Raw genomic sequence first — 15,878 nt, 5'->3', positions numbered from 1 at the left:
GGCCAGGCTCCTTTTTGCTCTATCCTCTCCGAACCCATAAAACTCTAACTCTGAGTCATTGTTAACTTGAATTGAGCTGGACTCTTGATTCATTTATAAGTCTAGTCAACTGATAATTTATTAAGCAGGCTTAAATTACATTGAGAGTGCTCTGCACAAGCTCAGAGTTACTGCTAGAGGATAGAAAGACATTTTAAAACTAAGATAACCAAAGGTGTGGCTTGGAAAGTTTGATTCATTTGCCTAAAAAAGGCTCTGCAGGGCTGATTTCCCAAGATTTGAGTCAAGACACTGGCAGAATGTCAGACAGGAGAGCTTTCTGCTGCAGCCTTCCCCAACCCCCAAGAGCTCCAGCTCTGTCCAAGACTTCAGGTATTGGGGGATGTATTCCTTTCCTATTGTGGGTAGGAATTTACCACAAACATAAATAGATGATGCCCTTTCTCTAGAAGAGGAATGTTCCTTCCCTGCCTGTATGAACTTTGGGTTGTTGTAAACAGGGAACACCCTCTGTATTTCAGGGCTGAGACTGGCACTCCTTCCCTGAAATTTCACATAGAGTACCAGAGCATATGCCCTGAAGCCAGAGGGCACACAATGCCTCTTAAAGCAGTTTCAGAAAGAGAAGGAACTTGAGTATCAGAGAGATAGGATATTTTAAAAAGTTTTTTTCCACCTTCACTGAAGTGTAATTTTCATACAACATTGTGTACTTTTAAGGTATACAACATGATGATTTAATACATGTATACATTGCAAAATGATTACTACATTAGGGTTAATTAACACCTCCATCACCTCATATACTTGTGTATGGGTGATGAGAACACTTAAGATCTACTCTCTTAGCAACTTTCAAATATATAATACAGTCCCATTAACTATAGTCACCATGCTGTACCTTAGATCCCAGAACTTACTCATCTTACAGCTTGAAGTTTGTAGCCTTTGATCAACATCTCATTTTCCCTACCCATCTGCTCCAGACACAACTACTCTGTTTCTATGAGTATGGCTTTTTTAGAATCCACATGAGTGAGATAATACAATATTTGTCTTCTTCTCTCTGGTTTATTTCACTTAGCATATGCTGCTGCTGCTGCTAAGTCACTTCAGTCGTGTCCAACTCTGTGCGACCCCATAGACGTCAGCCCACCAGGCTCCCCCGTCCCTGGGATTCTCCAGGCAAGAACACTAGAGTAGGCTGCCATTTCCTTCTCCAATGCATGAAAGTGAAAAGCGAAAGTGAAGTCGCTCACTTGTGTCCGACTCATAGCGACCCCATGGACCGCAGCCTACCAGGCTCCTCCATCCATGGGATTTTCCAGGCAAGAGTAGTGGAGTGGGGTGCCAAAGCCCCACTGGAGTGGGGTGCATATGCTTAGCATATGCAGAGACAGACAATTTTAGTCTTGGCCTTCGCTGAGTTGACAAGTTCAACTCTCTTTTAGGCCATTTGACCTTGGGCAAAATAATGAACTTATATAACCTCAGTGTCCATCTGTATAGGATGGAGGGAAAATAGCTCCTTCCTCATGAGTTGTGTGAATCAGGCAAGATAATATATGTGAGTCCTTTTGCACAGTGAGTTCAGTTCAGTTGCTCAGTCATGTCTGACTCTTTGTGACCCCATGGACTGCAGCACACCAGGCTTCCCTGTCCATTACCAGCTCCCGGAGCTTACTCAAACTCATGTCCATCAAGTCAGTGATGCCATCCAACCATCTCATCCTCTGTCGTCTCCTTCTCCTCCCTCCTTCAATCTTTCCTAGCATCAGGGTCTTTTCAAATGAGTCAGCTCTTCACATCAGGTGGCCAAAGTATTGGAGTTTCAGCTTCCGCATCAGTCCTTCCAATGATTATTCAGGACTGATTTCCTTTAGGATGGACTGGTTGGATTTCCTTGCTGTCCAAAGGACTCTCAAGAGTCTTCTCTAACACCACAGTTCAAAAGCGTCAATTCTTTGGCACTCAGCTTTCTTTATAGTCCAACTCTCACATCCATACATGACTACTACCTGCCACATAGTAAGGGATTAATAAATATTATTAACAGTATTAATAGTAACAGCAGCAGCAGCAGCATTAAGCATCTATCTACTCTGTGCTAGAGACCAGGTTAGGTGATGGGAATATAGTTCTTTCACTTAACATATATATTGAATAAGTGGATTGTATATATCTAAAGGCTTTACTTGTATCATTTTTCATACAGAATAAAACAAAGATTCCTGACCATGTGGTACTTACATTCTAGTGAAGAGACAGATAATCAAGAGTGAAAAAGGCAGTTACTGTTCTCAAAGATACAGACTAGTGAGCAAGCCCAACACTAGGGGAAGACTGATGGACATAACCACATGGGCCGTCAAGCAGGGTCACCTAACCTAGTTTTGGAGGATCAGGGATGGCTTGCTGGAGGATATGTGGGTGTTGGATCAGATCAGAGTCCTATATCCTTCTGTGGTAGGTATAATAATGACCCCCAAATGGATCCACATCCTAATCCCAGGAATTTGTGAATGTGTTATGTTATATGGCAAGGGAGAATGAAGTTTGTGGATAGAATTAAGTTTGCTAATCAGCTGATCTTAAAATGGAGGGATTATCCAGGTGGGCCCAGTGTAATACCAAGTGTCCTGAGGAAGGCAAGAGGGTCAGAATCAGAGTGATGAGATGGGAGAAAGACTCAGTGGGCCATTCCTGGCTTTAAAGATGGAGGAAAAAGCCATAAGCCAAGGAATGCAAACAGCCTCTAAAAACTACAAAAGCCTAGAAAGCACATTCTCTCCTGGAGCCTCCAGAATAGAACACAGCCCTGCTGACCCTTGCTTATAGTTCAATGAGACCCATTTGTTTAGCATGGATGAGATCACCTTAAGAACTGTAGACACATTTACCAAAGAAATGGAAATTCTTCTGCAGAGGAACAATTTAGGGTTATCTAAGGAGCACTGAGTCAAGCCTTTAGTAGTGACAGGTACTGTCCTGTTGACAAATTCAATTGATTATCAAGTTAAGGGTGGGGGAAGGGGGGATTTTATTCAAATGTAACCCAGGAAGCAGATTCTTAGAAAGGATTGAGGATTGTAACCCAGGAAGCAGATTCTTAAAGAGCTCTGAGAACTATTCCACCTGTTAGAAGTAGAAGGCACAGTCTTATACAATTTCAAGACAAAGGATCGTATGTCAAAATGACATACTGATATTTTACATAAAATTCACCAAGGACACATGGTCCAGATAGACACAAGCAAAGTAATCATCAGCAAATCATCATGACCCCCTACAGAGCTGGGAAAGAACTGTTCTTTTAAGAAGTTATGTTGCTAGCTGTCAGAAGAAAGAAAAAAAAAAACAGAAAACGATCTGTACTGTAGAGCAGGCCCACCTTTGAGGAGCTCTTGTTAATGTATAACGCAGATGTACACTGCATCTGGTGAGGGAGGGAGAGGTCCAAACAAACACAGAGAATTTGACGTTCAATTTTTTCTTGTCCTGCCTTAAACTGTAAATTTTGTTTCATCAGTCCTTGATCAGGGGCTTAGTGTGTAACAGCATCAGCGACGTGCTTTCATCCTTCTCTCTTGATGCCTGCTCTCACTACCTGTGGTGTCAGGATCTCATCAGAATATTATGGGGTTTTAACAGTGGGTGCAAAATCCTGTGGTTTTTTTACTCTGTAGTACTGCTGACTTGGTCCTTATCTTGAGCCAACTCTCTAGACTCTCTGTGGGCCAGATTGGCCTGGCTTAGTTTATTCAACCAATATGTCCAAGAGTTAATAGCTAGCTTTACGGACAGGTTATAAAAGCATAGAATTTCCTGGAGAAAGTTTGCTGAGGGCAGAACAGCAGGATGCAAGAAGAAAAGTCAACAATGGGTCTGATCATTCATCACCAAATGTGCACCTGTGCCAGGCTGGTTGCTTGAGGCTGATGCTCATCCCAGGGGGTAGAGGGCGGGGCCGGGCTGCCCTCTGTCCTAACACCTAACACCTAGCCTGGTGGATAAGTGCACAACAGGCAAAGTTGTAAGATTGGAGTACAAAGACTGATGGTAACAGTAACTGCAAGGGGAAGTGAAGAAGACCCAGGGTTTGAAGCTGAGTTAAGTTACCTGGGGAAACAGCGTAAGCAAAAGCAGGAAATCAAGTGATGAGGACATGATCAGAAGACAGCAGGCAGGGTGGTGGGGCCTCTGTGGGGTGAGATCACAGTTGGGATGAGTTGAAAACCTGGCAGAAGCATTTGGATTTTACACTCTGGTGCATAGAGATTCACTGAGACTTTGCTTTTTTAAAAAATAAAACCCACCACTTTATCAAAGTATAGTTTACATACCATAAAATTCACCCATTTTAAGTGTGCAATTCAGTGATTTCTAGTAAATTTACCAAATTATGCGACCATCACCCAGTTTTAGAATATCCTCATTCCTCCAGCAAAGTCCCTCATGCCCACTTACAGTGAATCTCTGCTCCCACTCCCAGCCCTGGCAGTCACTATTTTACTTTTCCTCTGTAGGTTTACTTTTGCAGAGCATTTCATGTAAATGGAATCATAACAATAAGTGGGTTTTCTGTGTTGGCTGCTTTCAGTTAGCATAATGTTTTTGAAGTCCATCCATGTTGTAGCATGTATATTAATATTTTATTTTTATTGCTGAATAGTCTATAATTGTATCAATGTACCTGCCACATTCTATTTATCCACCAGTTGATGGACCTTTGAGTAGTTTCCACTTTCATGGTCATTATGAATAAGGCTGAATATTCTTGTGTACAAGTCTTTGTTGTATTGAGTAGGTACCCAGGAGTGGAATTGTTGTATTGTATGGTAAATTTATAGTTAACTTTTGGGGAACTGTACTTAATTACTTTGTTTTTTTTTTTAAAGCAGCTTTATTGAGGCAGAATTTGTATATCATAAAATTCGTCTACTTCCTGTTTACAATTCTGTGCATTTTAGTATATTTACAGAGCTGTACATTCCCCACAATCTAATTTGAGAACACTTCTATCACCAGAAGAAACCTTGTGCCCTTTTATAATCACTCTCTATTTTCACTCCTAGCCCTAGCCAACCTCTAGTTTACTTTCAGTCTCTATATGTTTGTCTTTTCTAAACATCTTATATGAATTGAATCATATAATATGTGATCTTTTGTGTCTTCTTTCACTAAACATAATATTTTTAAGGTTCATCCATCTTGTATAATGTATCAGTACTTCATTTCTTTTCATTGTCAAATGATATTCCATTGTAAGGATATGCCATATTTTGTTTGTTCATTCATTAGTTAATGGATATTTGGATTGTTTCTACTTTCCTATCATGAATAATACTGCTTTGAACATTCACATACTAGTTTTTGTGTGGATATATGTTTTTATTTCTTTTGAGTAGATAACCTAGGAAGGGAATTGCTGGGTTGTATAGTAAGTATATATTTAAACCTTTAAGAAACTGCAAACTGTTTTCCAAAGTGGCTGCACTGTTTATGTTCCCGTTGGCAATGCATGAAGGTTCTAGTTTCTCCTTGTTCTCAACAACACTTGTTATTATGTCTTTTTGATTATAGCCACTAGATGTGGGTGTAATGTGATATCTCATTGTGATTTTAAGTTGCATTTCCTTAATGACCAATAATGTTGAACATCTTTAATGTGCTCATTAGTCATTCATGTATCTACTTTAGTAAAATGTCTATTCAGATCTTTTGCCCACTTTTAAATTGGGTTAGTTTTATTATTGGGTTGTAAGAATTCTTGATTTATTCTGGATATATTGTCAGATACATGATTGGCAACTGTTTTCTCCCAAAATGTGGCTCACTTTGTCATTTTGTCATTGGTATTTGTTGAAAGATTTTTGAGGCAAAAAGGGACAAGACACAGCTGTGCTTCAGAAAGATAAGATGTAGAATGGATCAAAAGGACAAGCGCTCTATTTTAATACCCTTCCCTATATTGTAATACAGGGAAGAAGGACAGGCCAAGCTTCTCAAAATTCTCTGGGAATCAAAGGGTTATAAGCAGCTATTTATTGAAGCCTGTTTACAGTCCAGTTAATCAGTAAACCAGAATCAGTGAAAACAACCCAATCTGGGGAACTGCAAAAACCTTTCAAAAGGTTTTCATAGATTAGGAGAGGCAGACAAATGGGGGGAGGGGAGATGAGTGCCTGTTCCAGAGCTACACAAATCATTTCTGGCTTTGGACGGACAATTCTGAACTTTCTTCCCAGGTGCTGTCACACTGGTGTTTACTAGCGGGAAACAAGAAGAGCTGGTTATTGGCCCTTGGATTTTGACTGGTTACTGGGAGAAGCAGGGCCTATTTTAGTTTCTGAAAAAGCCCAGCAAGATGTCAGACCTGGTCTCAATCTTCCTCCACCTCCTTCTCTTCAAGTTGGTTGCCCCAGTGACCTTTCGCCATCACCGCTATGATGAGCTCGTGCGGATGCTGTACAAGGTGCACAATGAATGTCCCCACATCACTCGGGTTTACAGCATTGGGCGCAGTGTGAAGGGGAGACACCTCTACGTGCTGGAATTCAGCGACTACCCCGGAATCCACGAACCCTGTAAGCCCTGAGCGTGTGTCTTAAAGTGTGTGGCGGCAGGACCCTTGCCTTCCAAATCCAGTAACTGGGGTGGTTTCTGGGAAGGTCCATGGACCCTCTAGCTGTGAAGTATCACCACTTCCCCAGTCTGTGCTAAGTATTTCCTTACTTAGTCCTCAAACTGGCCCAGCCTCTGGAGAGCTGCAACCCCAATTCAAGCTCCTGTCTGCTGCCCCTGTTTGGGTTCTGTTTGCTCAAGACCTTAATGGTAAAAGAGTGAGTCTTCTTCCCTGCTCCCTTCCCATCCTCCCTGCACTCCCTTTCCCTCCTTCCTTGCTTGCTAGTTCTGTCCTGCCTTTCCCTATCCAATGCCTCTGGAGAAACAATTAGCTCTTCTCATTCTGCCGGGAAACTTAGAAGAGTTTAGGGATAGCTCTTTGTGGAATGACAGTGTAATCAGAGTCTGGGATCCTGGAGAGAATCTGAGGTCTGGGTTATTCATTTTATTCATTGCATTATTTATTATTTGTTACTATTATAAAAGCAATCCATGTTTGGATTAAAATAGAAATTAGATAAGGAAAAACCCTTATCCATAATCTCACCACTCAGAGATGACCATTGTTAACATATTGATGTATCTCCTTGCAGACTTTCTTCTTTGCATTTTTTAAATAAAGATGGAATCATACTATATCTGCTTTTTTTATATCCTAGTCTTTGATGAATAGCATACATGTCTGGAAATGTAGATCTGCATTATCATTTTCAGCTGCATAATATTCCATGGTTGTATGGTTGTACTTAACAGTTCATTTATTGATAGGCATTTAAGTTGTCTCTAATTTCTCGGTGCTTTTGCTGCTTTACCTACCAGCAATTGTGACATGCAAATACATCATTTCCTCTTTCAAACTGTTAACCTCAAGTCTCTTTTCCTCTCCACTTCCACACCCCACACCCTAGCCCATATTACATCACAACCTGCCTAAGTGATTGCGCAGGTCTCCCAACTGTTCTCCTAACTCCTAACAGCCACCACTCTCTCATCCCTGCATTTAAAACACAGATGCCAGATGGCCAAATTACTGACATAATCACCTCACTCCCTTGCTTAAAAACCTTCAATGGCAATCTTACACCCATGGGTGGCACCCAACACCCATTGGGTGGCAATCTTACAATCCATGACAGCTTCAGAATATTATGTGGTCAGTGGGGGGAGGTGTGTGAGGGGTGGGGAGCCTGGCTCAAGGAAGGCTTCGTGATTAGCTGATGACCAGGGCCTTGCTTTGAAGATGCACTTGCATAGCAAACACCCTTCTTTTACTCAGGTTGCATGTTTATTTCGGAAGCTTGTGGATGCTAATGGGCATTGTAGGCTTAGCCCTTCATTCTGTGCCCCTTTCTTAAGCTGCCCCTATTTCTAGCATTCGAGGCCTTTCCTGAACCTTTTTATACTATTCTATCTCACTGATCCCTCTTTTCTCTGATGCCCTGTCAGCTGTCCATCCATTCATTCCTTTCATCCATTCTTTAATTAATCCACAAATATTACTGATTACCTACTCAGTGCAAGCATTTTGGTAGACTCTGAATATAGCACAGAGAATAAAATGAAGACTCTGCTCCCAGGGTCTTAATTCTAGCGGGATAAGACTGGCCATAAATAGATAACTAAATAAATATAATTATATCAGCTGAAATAAGTGCTGTTGAGAAAAAGAAACCAGGAAGGAGAGATGGAGAGTCACGGAGGATGGTGGATTGAGCAGGGCAGGGGTGTTGCTTTCCCCGCGCCCCCACGCCGACCCCTCGCCTCCCGTCCCTCTCGCGCCTCTCCGACTGCCGGCGATGGCCGGGTATGGGCCCGACGCTCCAGCGCCATCCATTTTCAGGGCTAGTTGATTCGGCAGGTGAGTTGTTACAGGGGTGTTGCTTTTTAGGAAATCTTTTCCTTTGAGGTGATTTTTGAGCATATGATGGAGGTGCCATACTGATATCAGGGATGAAAGTGCTGCACAGAGCGGGGAGCAGGAGTGTGCTTGGCATGTGTTAGGAACAGCAAGGAGGCCCCTGTGGCCCCAGCAGAGAGAACCGTGGGAAAGCAAGTCAGTGCAGAGTTGTCAGGGCTCAGGGGGCAGGAGGAGATCACGTGAGGCCTTACAGGCCTGTTCAAAAATTTTGGCTTTTGCTCTGAGTGAAGTGAGAAGCCTTTGGAGAGTTTTAAGCAGAGGAGTGAGATGACCTGACTAAAATTTTTGAAAGATCACTCAGAACAAGGGTCGGCAAACTAGAGTCCTGAGGGCCAGCTACCTCTTTTGGTAAATAAAATTTCACTGAAATACAGTCACACCCATTTGTTTCTGTATTGCCCATGTCTGCTTTCACTGGAAGCATTGAGTAGCTGCAATGAAGACAATGTAGCCCTGGAAGCCCAAAGGATTTCCTGTCTGGTCCTTTACAGAGAAATTTTGCCAACCACTGACTCAAGAGAATAGAGTTGCATGGCTAGGCTGATACAGGGAGTTCAAGTAGGATATTTATTGTAATAATCCAGGTATGCAGGTGTCAGGGCTTGTACCAAAATGATGGCAGTGGTTGTTAGGAGAAATGGTTGCATTATGGATATATGGAAAGTAGAGACAAAAGAATTTTATATTGAACACCTACTCAGTGCAGGGCACTATGCTAGGTTCTACAGGGCAGTGGTTCCCAAACTTTTGGATTTCACAGAAGTTAAAAATATGTATGTATTATACATATAATACATATATATTTACATATATATATATATATATATAATGTTTTTTAAATAAGATTGGAGGGGACTAAAATAGATTTTCCAAATTTTATTTTAATGAACAAGGATGTTGAAAAATACTACCTGCCATCTGCTATCACCATCCTTTCCTAAAATAAGCGATAACACCAAGAAGTGCCTCCCTTGTGTTTCAGCTGGTGAAGAATCCACCTGCAATGCAGGAGACCTGGGTTCGATCCCTGGGTTGGGGAGATAGCGTGGAGAAGGGAAAGACTACCCACTCCAGTATTATGGCCTAGAGAATTCCATGGACTGTATAGTCCATGGGGTCGCAAAGAGTCAGACATGACTGAGTGACTTTCACTTTCTAACACCAAGAAAAGCAGGAAAGACATGATAAGAGCAAAGAAATACACTAAGATTAAATAATGCACTTGATAGAAAATCTACTACACAATCCGTAGGGGTTATAGACATTCCTTTGGGAAAGACTGCTCTAGCTTTACTAAGATAAATAGCAATGGATTGTGTCCCAAAGAAAATTTAAAATGGCATATATTGCAAGGGCCAGGTCCAGTAAAGAAAACAGGACATGTACAAAATTAAAGTAGAAGTTCAGAGTAGAAAGTGGTAAATATAATAAAAGAGACGTTTAATAGTGAATTCACTCCCAGCAAGGAGAATCAAAGTTGGTTTCATGGAATAAGGAGCATTTGAGCCTGGAAGGACGGTGAAGAGGACGTGGAAATGTGGAGATGAAGAGGCACAGAATCAGAAAAGGCATGGAGGCAGGAGTGTGTTAAGTAGAAGGGAAATCATTGGCTAGAGCTTTTCTCCTTTCTTCCTTTTAAAAGTAGGGCAAGAATGATTTTCTTTAAGTGATTCTAGAGGCTCTTTTAATGACCTCAATTCTTACTTCAGTTGCACAGTTAACATAGCCAAAGAAAAGACTAAGGAATGCGACAAACATAGACTCCTTCCTACTCTGTGCCTCAAGACACAGCATTCTCAGATGTGAATGGGAGATTTTAGTCTCCTGAGTACCAGGAAAATTATATTTTTAACTGGTACAATTAGGAACTGTTATGCTATAACCTAGAGGAGTCTAGGCTAGCACATCTTGGAAAAGCACCATCCTTATCCTGAAAAAGTTTGTCTCTGAGAAGCATTAAGCTACCTCTGGGCTTTGACCTCCATTGTTAATCAGCCAGGTGACCTCAGACAAGTTACTTAACCTCTTCCATACTCCATACCCTCATCCTGAAGCTAATAATGCCGACTTTACAGATTTTCTGTGAAGATTAGCAATAACATAAATGCCTAGTGCACAGTAGAGTTTTAACAAATAGTAGACATTATTATCGCTGGCATGAACTGTTGTAGCATTTGTAGTTACAGTTTATTCAAACGGGGCTCAGGGGTTATTGGCAAAGACCTAACAGAAGCAAGAGGTTTTCGTTTATTCATTACTGAAAAAGAAGGAACATGTCCCTTGGCACGGTTAGGAATCAGCAGCACTTACTAGCTTTCCCCATCTTCTTCCTGCGTGTGTTTCACTTGCAGTGGAACCGGAAGTCAAGTATGTGGGGAATATGCACGGCAATGAGGTGCTAGGCCGTGAGCTGCTGCTGCAGCTGTCGGAGTTCCTGTGTGAGGAGTTCCGCAACAGGAACCAGCGCATCGTCCGGCTGGTGGAGGACACGCGCATCCACATCATGCCGTCCATGAACCCTGACGGCTACGAGGTGGCCGCTGCTGCCCAGGTACCGACCTAAAGGGGGAGGCCCTGCAGAGAGCAGAGCCAGCTTAAGGGTGTAAGGAAAAGCTGGGGGAGCAGGCATCCTCTCTGTCCCACTGTAAATGCCATGGTATGACAGAGAAAAAGCTGGAGAAATAGAATGAAGTTTGAAGACAGGTTCAGCTCTGTAGCACCCTAGGCAATGAATGTGGCTTTTCTCTGAGCCTGGATTCCCTCTCTGCCTTTCCAGCTGAGCTCTCTGTTTCATTGCGAGGATCAGTGAAGCAATATCAGTGACAACACTTTGTCAACTGGAAAATACTAAAGAGGTATGAAAGGATATTGCAAAACAGCCCTCCTTCCCGGCACTTTATGCTTCAAATCCTAAGCATTCTTCTCCCTCCCACACTACATTTCAATTTGTATTTGGGGGAAGAGAAGAAAAAGTTCTCTGAAATTGTGGGTGTGGCAGGTTAGTTCTTCACATTTTAATAAATAATAAATTTAATAATAATAATAAATTATAAATAATATATAAATAATAATAAATAATAAATTCTTTGCATTTATTTACATTTCTGTATGGCTTTTTCCTCTATTAGTATAGTACTGAGCCTTTGAATTCTTTGTTTTAGGGTCACATTGGTCAGGGGACAGATCAAAACAAATGTTTATGGACTTTTCTTTATTTCCTAACATAAATTCAAAGTATCATTGTGCCTAACTTTAAATCAGTGATTCTTTTGTGGCTGTGCATCAGAATTGAGGATAAAGATATTCAAAATATGATTCCCAGGTCCTGCCCCCACCCCCAAATCTACTGAATTAGAATATGTTCCTTTAAAAGCTATGTTTAAACCTGGTTTTTTGGGGGGTTTTTTCTGGGGGGGGGAATAAATTAAAAAGGTTTTTTTTTCATTTAAAAATATGTTTGTTTGGGGGTAGTCTTGAAATGTTTTTAAGACTAGACTTCACTGCTTTACTTTTTTACAAATTTTGTTTTATTCTGACAAGAACTATTCAAGGTGAAATCTACCCCCTTAACAAAGTCTTAAGTGTATAATACAGTATTGCTGATTATAGGTAAAATGTTGTATACCTGATCTCCAGAACTTATCTATCCTGTTCAATGAAAAAATTATGACCCTTCATTAGTAACTTCCCATTTCCCCCTCCTCCCAGCCCCTGACAACTACCTTCTACTCTCTGACTGCATGAATCTGACTGCTCTGTCCTGTACAAGTGGAACCACTCAGCATCTCTTCTTTAATGACCCATCCTGGTTTAAACCTACTTGAGGACAGGGCCAAGGGGTGAATAGCAGCAGGGAGGGGAATGCAGCCAAATGTTGAACCAAACCCAAATTTCACCCTTGTAATCTTACAACCTCCTGCTGACATGACTCAACAAATGAAAAAAGCAGAACAACAACAAAGCATAACAAAAAAAATGTCATCTTCCCCTCTGGACATCAGAGAGGTGGACACTAATGTGCCTGAAGACTTAAGTTTCAAAAAAGCAGGACAATTTGAGAGTGGTGTGGGGGAGAACCCAGCCTGGCTGCTTTCCTCCCAGTAGCCCTTTCTTGTACAACAGTAGGAAGACAAGGAGAAGCACATGAGACCTGCCCACATCTTTTGTGTGATGGGGTGGGGCTGGGGTGGGGGAGTTGGTAAAGCCCCTGCCAGCCCACTAGATCCTAGAGCTATCTATCTCTGAGGAGCTAGTCACCTCTGCTCACCTACTGTGTACCTGTTCAAAGGGAGCAGATCTTGAACCTGACCCCAAAAGAGAACCCATCATGTTCTCCAACTCCCAGAGCTAACTGCCAGCCTATCTGCATTACTATATAGGGAAGACCTGCCTGGCCACCTAAATTTAAAGCCACCTGTAGGGAATGTAGAATAATGTGGCTTTACCTCTCAAAGATGTTCAAGCCCTAATCCCTGGAACCTGTGAATGTGTTATATTACATGGCAAAGGGAATAAAGGTTGTTAATCATCTGACCTTAAAATATCCTGGATTATTTGAATGGGCCCAGTGTCACCAATTGTGCAGGTTCTTTAAATGTGGAAGAGAGAGGCAGGAGGTCACAGTCCAAGAGAGATTTGAAGGTGTTCTAAGGGGTTAGAGACTTCAGAAAGAACACAACCCTGCTAATATCTTGATTTTGGTCTTATGAGACCCGTTTCAGTCTGCTGACCTCCAAAACTATAAGATCATAAGTTTGTGCAAGTTTAAGCCCTAGGGTTGTGGTAATTTTTATAGTAGTAATAGGAAGCTAATAAGCGAACCCTGCGAGTGGGAACTTTCTGTTAAGGGAAGTCTTGACTGTCAGCCTAACCAATGACATGTGTGAGTAGTAAGTCAACTGATAGGTAAGTTAGCATAACTATTAACATGAACAGTTATGAGTTACATTGATATGAATGAGAAAGCAATGGAAACGTCTGGAAGCATAATAAAAATCAGTATTTCATAGATCTCATAGAAGTGAAAAATCAAACTCCACATAGAAAAATCATATAAATGTTTTCCACTGAAACAGCATTGCTGTAGAAAACTTAAGAGAATGTCAAAAAAATGTTTTCAGTGAGACCTAAGAGTAAAATATGAGCATGATGTCATGAAGAATAGATACATCTGAGAACAATAAAGAGTTCTTAGAGGAATCATGAGTAGTAGTACATTTGTGAGTTTTCAGCCTCCTCATTCATTTACCCTATTTCCAGGAATGGCCACCAATTTAGGCTCTCCCCTCTCAGTCCCAAAGGGCTCCAGTGGACATTATTCCCCTTCTCCAGTGCCAAACAGAACATCAAATAGAATTTCAGTTTTGAAAAAGACTGTGAACTTATCTCTGTTCTACCACTTTATATATTTTATTGTTTATATTAATATATATTTCTCCATATATACCATGAATTCCTGGAAGGCTAGTGTAATGTCACAATGTCTCTTTCCCTAGAGTGTTGCAGAGGGCTTTAATAGAGATAAACTTAAATAGATGTGGATTGATTAAATGGATGACTGAGAGAATGAATACATGACCAAATAAGTGATGAAATGTGAAGTGTGAGCAGAGAGATTAAGGGGTCCAGGAAGCTGATATTGCTCAGAAGAAAGATTATCAAGGATCCTAAGTAAAATAAATACATAAAGGGAGAGGATAATTTCCACTTTGGAAGACAGTTTAGCAATTTCTGAAAAAGTTACAAATGAATTTACTTTATGATCCAGAAATTCTACTACTAGGTATTAGAAATGAAAACATATGTCCATGCTCAGACTTGTACATAAATGTTCATGGAAGCGTTATCCACAATAGCCAAAAAGTGGAAACAAACCAAATGCCCATGTACTGGGTTTAATAGTATCCCCCCCACCCCCACCAAGTCATGTCTACCTGGCACCTTTGAGCATGACCTTATTTGGAGATAGGGTCTTTGCATTTGTCATCAAGCTAAAGTGAAATCATACTGGATTAGGGGACCTCAGTCAAATATAACTGGGGTCCTTAAAAGAAGAAAGCAATTTGCACTCAGAGACACAGATATACGGGGGAGAAGGCCATATGAAGATGGAAGTGGAAATTGGACTGAAGTATCTACAAACCAAGGAATGCCAAGGACTGCTAGCAACCACCAGAAGCTAGAAGAGACAAAGAAGTATCTTCTTTTAAAGACTTTAGAGAGCCTAACCCTACTAACATCTTGATTTCAGACATCTAACCTCTAGAACTGTGAAAGAATACATTTCTCATTTTATAACCCACCTAGTTTGTGGTCATTTGTTACAGCAGACCCAGGAAACAAATATAGTCTATTAACTGGTGAATAGATAAACAAAATGTGATAAATCCATATAATGGAATTATTCAGAAATAAAAGAGAATGAAGTACTGATAATGCTATGAAATGGAAGAACCTCAAAAACACTTTTCCCAGTGAAAAAAGCCAATCATATAATATATGATCCCACTTATTGAAATGTCTGGAAAAGGCAAATCCATCGATATTGAAAGTGATTACTACAACTGGAGTAAAACAAAATAGTCGTTGTAAATGGGCATGAGGTTTCTTTTCAGGTTGATAGAAATATTCCAAAATTGTGGTAATGGTTGCACAATTCTGTAAGCATACTAAAATTCATCAAGTTATACACTTAAAATGGGTGAATGTTGTGGCATATAAGCTATATCTCATAAAACTTTTTGAAAAATAAGAGGTGCTTCCCTGGTGGCTCATTGGTAAAGAATCTACCTGTCAATGCAGGAGACACAGGTCCCGGAAGACATTGGTTTGATCCCTGGTCCAGGAAGATCCCACATGCTGCAGAGCAACTGAGCCTGTGTGCCACAGCTGTTGAGCCTGTGTTCTAGAGCCTGGGTCCACAACTGCTGAGCCTACGTGCTGCTGCTACCGAAACCTGTGTGCCCTAGAGCCCGTGCTCCTCAACAACAGAAGCCCCCGCGACGAGAAGCCAGCACCCTGCAACACAGGGTAGCCCCTGGCCTCTGCAACTAGAGAAAAGCCCTCACAGCAACAAAGACCTAGCACAGCCAAAAAATAGATACAGAAATAAAAAATAGGAGTTCCCAACCTCCTACACGATTTATGAGAATGTAAATTGGTGCAGCCACTAGGGAAAAGAGTATAGAGGTTCCTTAAAAACCTAAAAACAGAGCTACTTTATGATCTAGCAGTCCCACTCCTGGGCATATATCTGGAAAAGATGAAAGCTCTAATTTGAAAAGATACATGCTCCCCAGTCTTCATAGCAGCAGTATTTACAATAGCCAAGACATAG

General features: G+C 41.2%; 1 protein-coding gene across 1 annotated transcript in view; it reads left to right on the top strand.

The window, feature by feature from the left end:
* CPN1 (carboxypeptidase N subunit 1) overlaps window positions 1-15,878 on the top strand; it is a 40,451-nt gene that overhangs the window by 6,758 nt on the left and 17,815 nt on the right. Inside the window, exons 4-5 of the mRNA XM_061163126.1 lie at window positions 6,249-6,587; window positions 10,894-11,093. Coding sequence (XP_061019109.1) covers window positions 6,368-6,587; window positions 10,894-11,093 — 420 coding nt within the window. The 5' untranslated portion in view covers window positions 6,249-6,367. The remainder of the gene's footprint in view (window positions 1-6,248; window positions 6,588-10,893; window positions 11,094-15,878) is intronic.

Source organism: Dama dama, chromosome 15, assembly GCF_033118175.1.
Source record: "Dama dama isolate Ldn47 chromosome 15, ASM3311817v1, whole genome shotgun sequence".
Classification (NCBI taxonomy): Eukaryota; Metazoa; Chordata; class Mammalia; order Artiodactyla; family Cervidae; genus Dama; species Dama dama.
The sequence above is the reverse complement of the archived record's forward strand: the minus strand, read 5'-3'. Positions and strand labels throughout refer to the sequence as shown.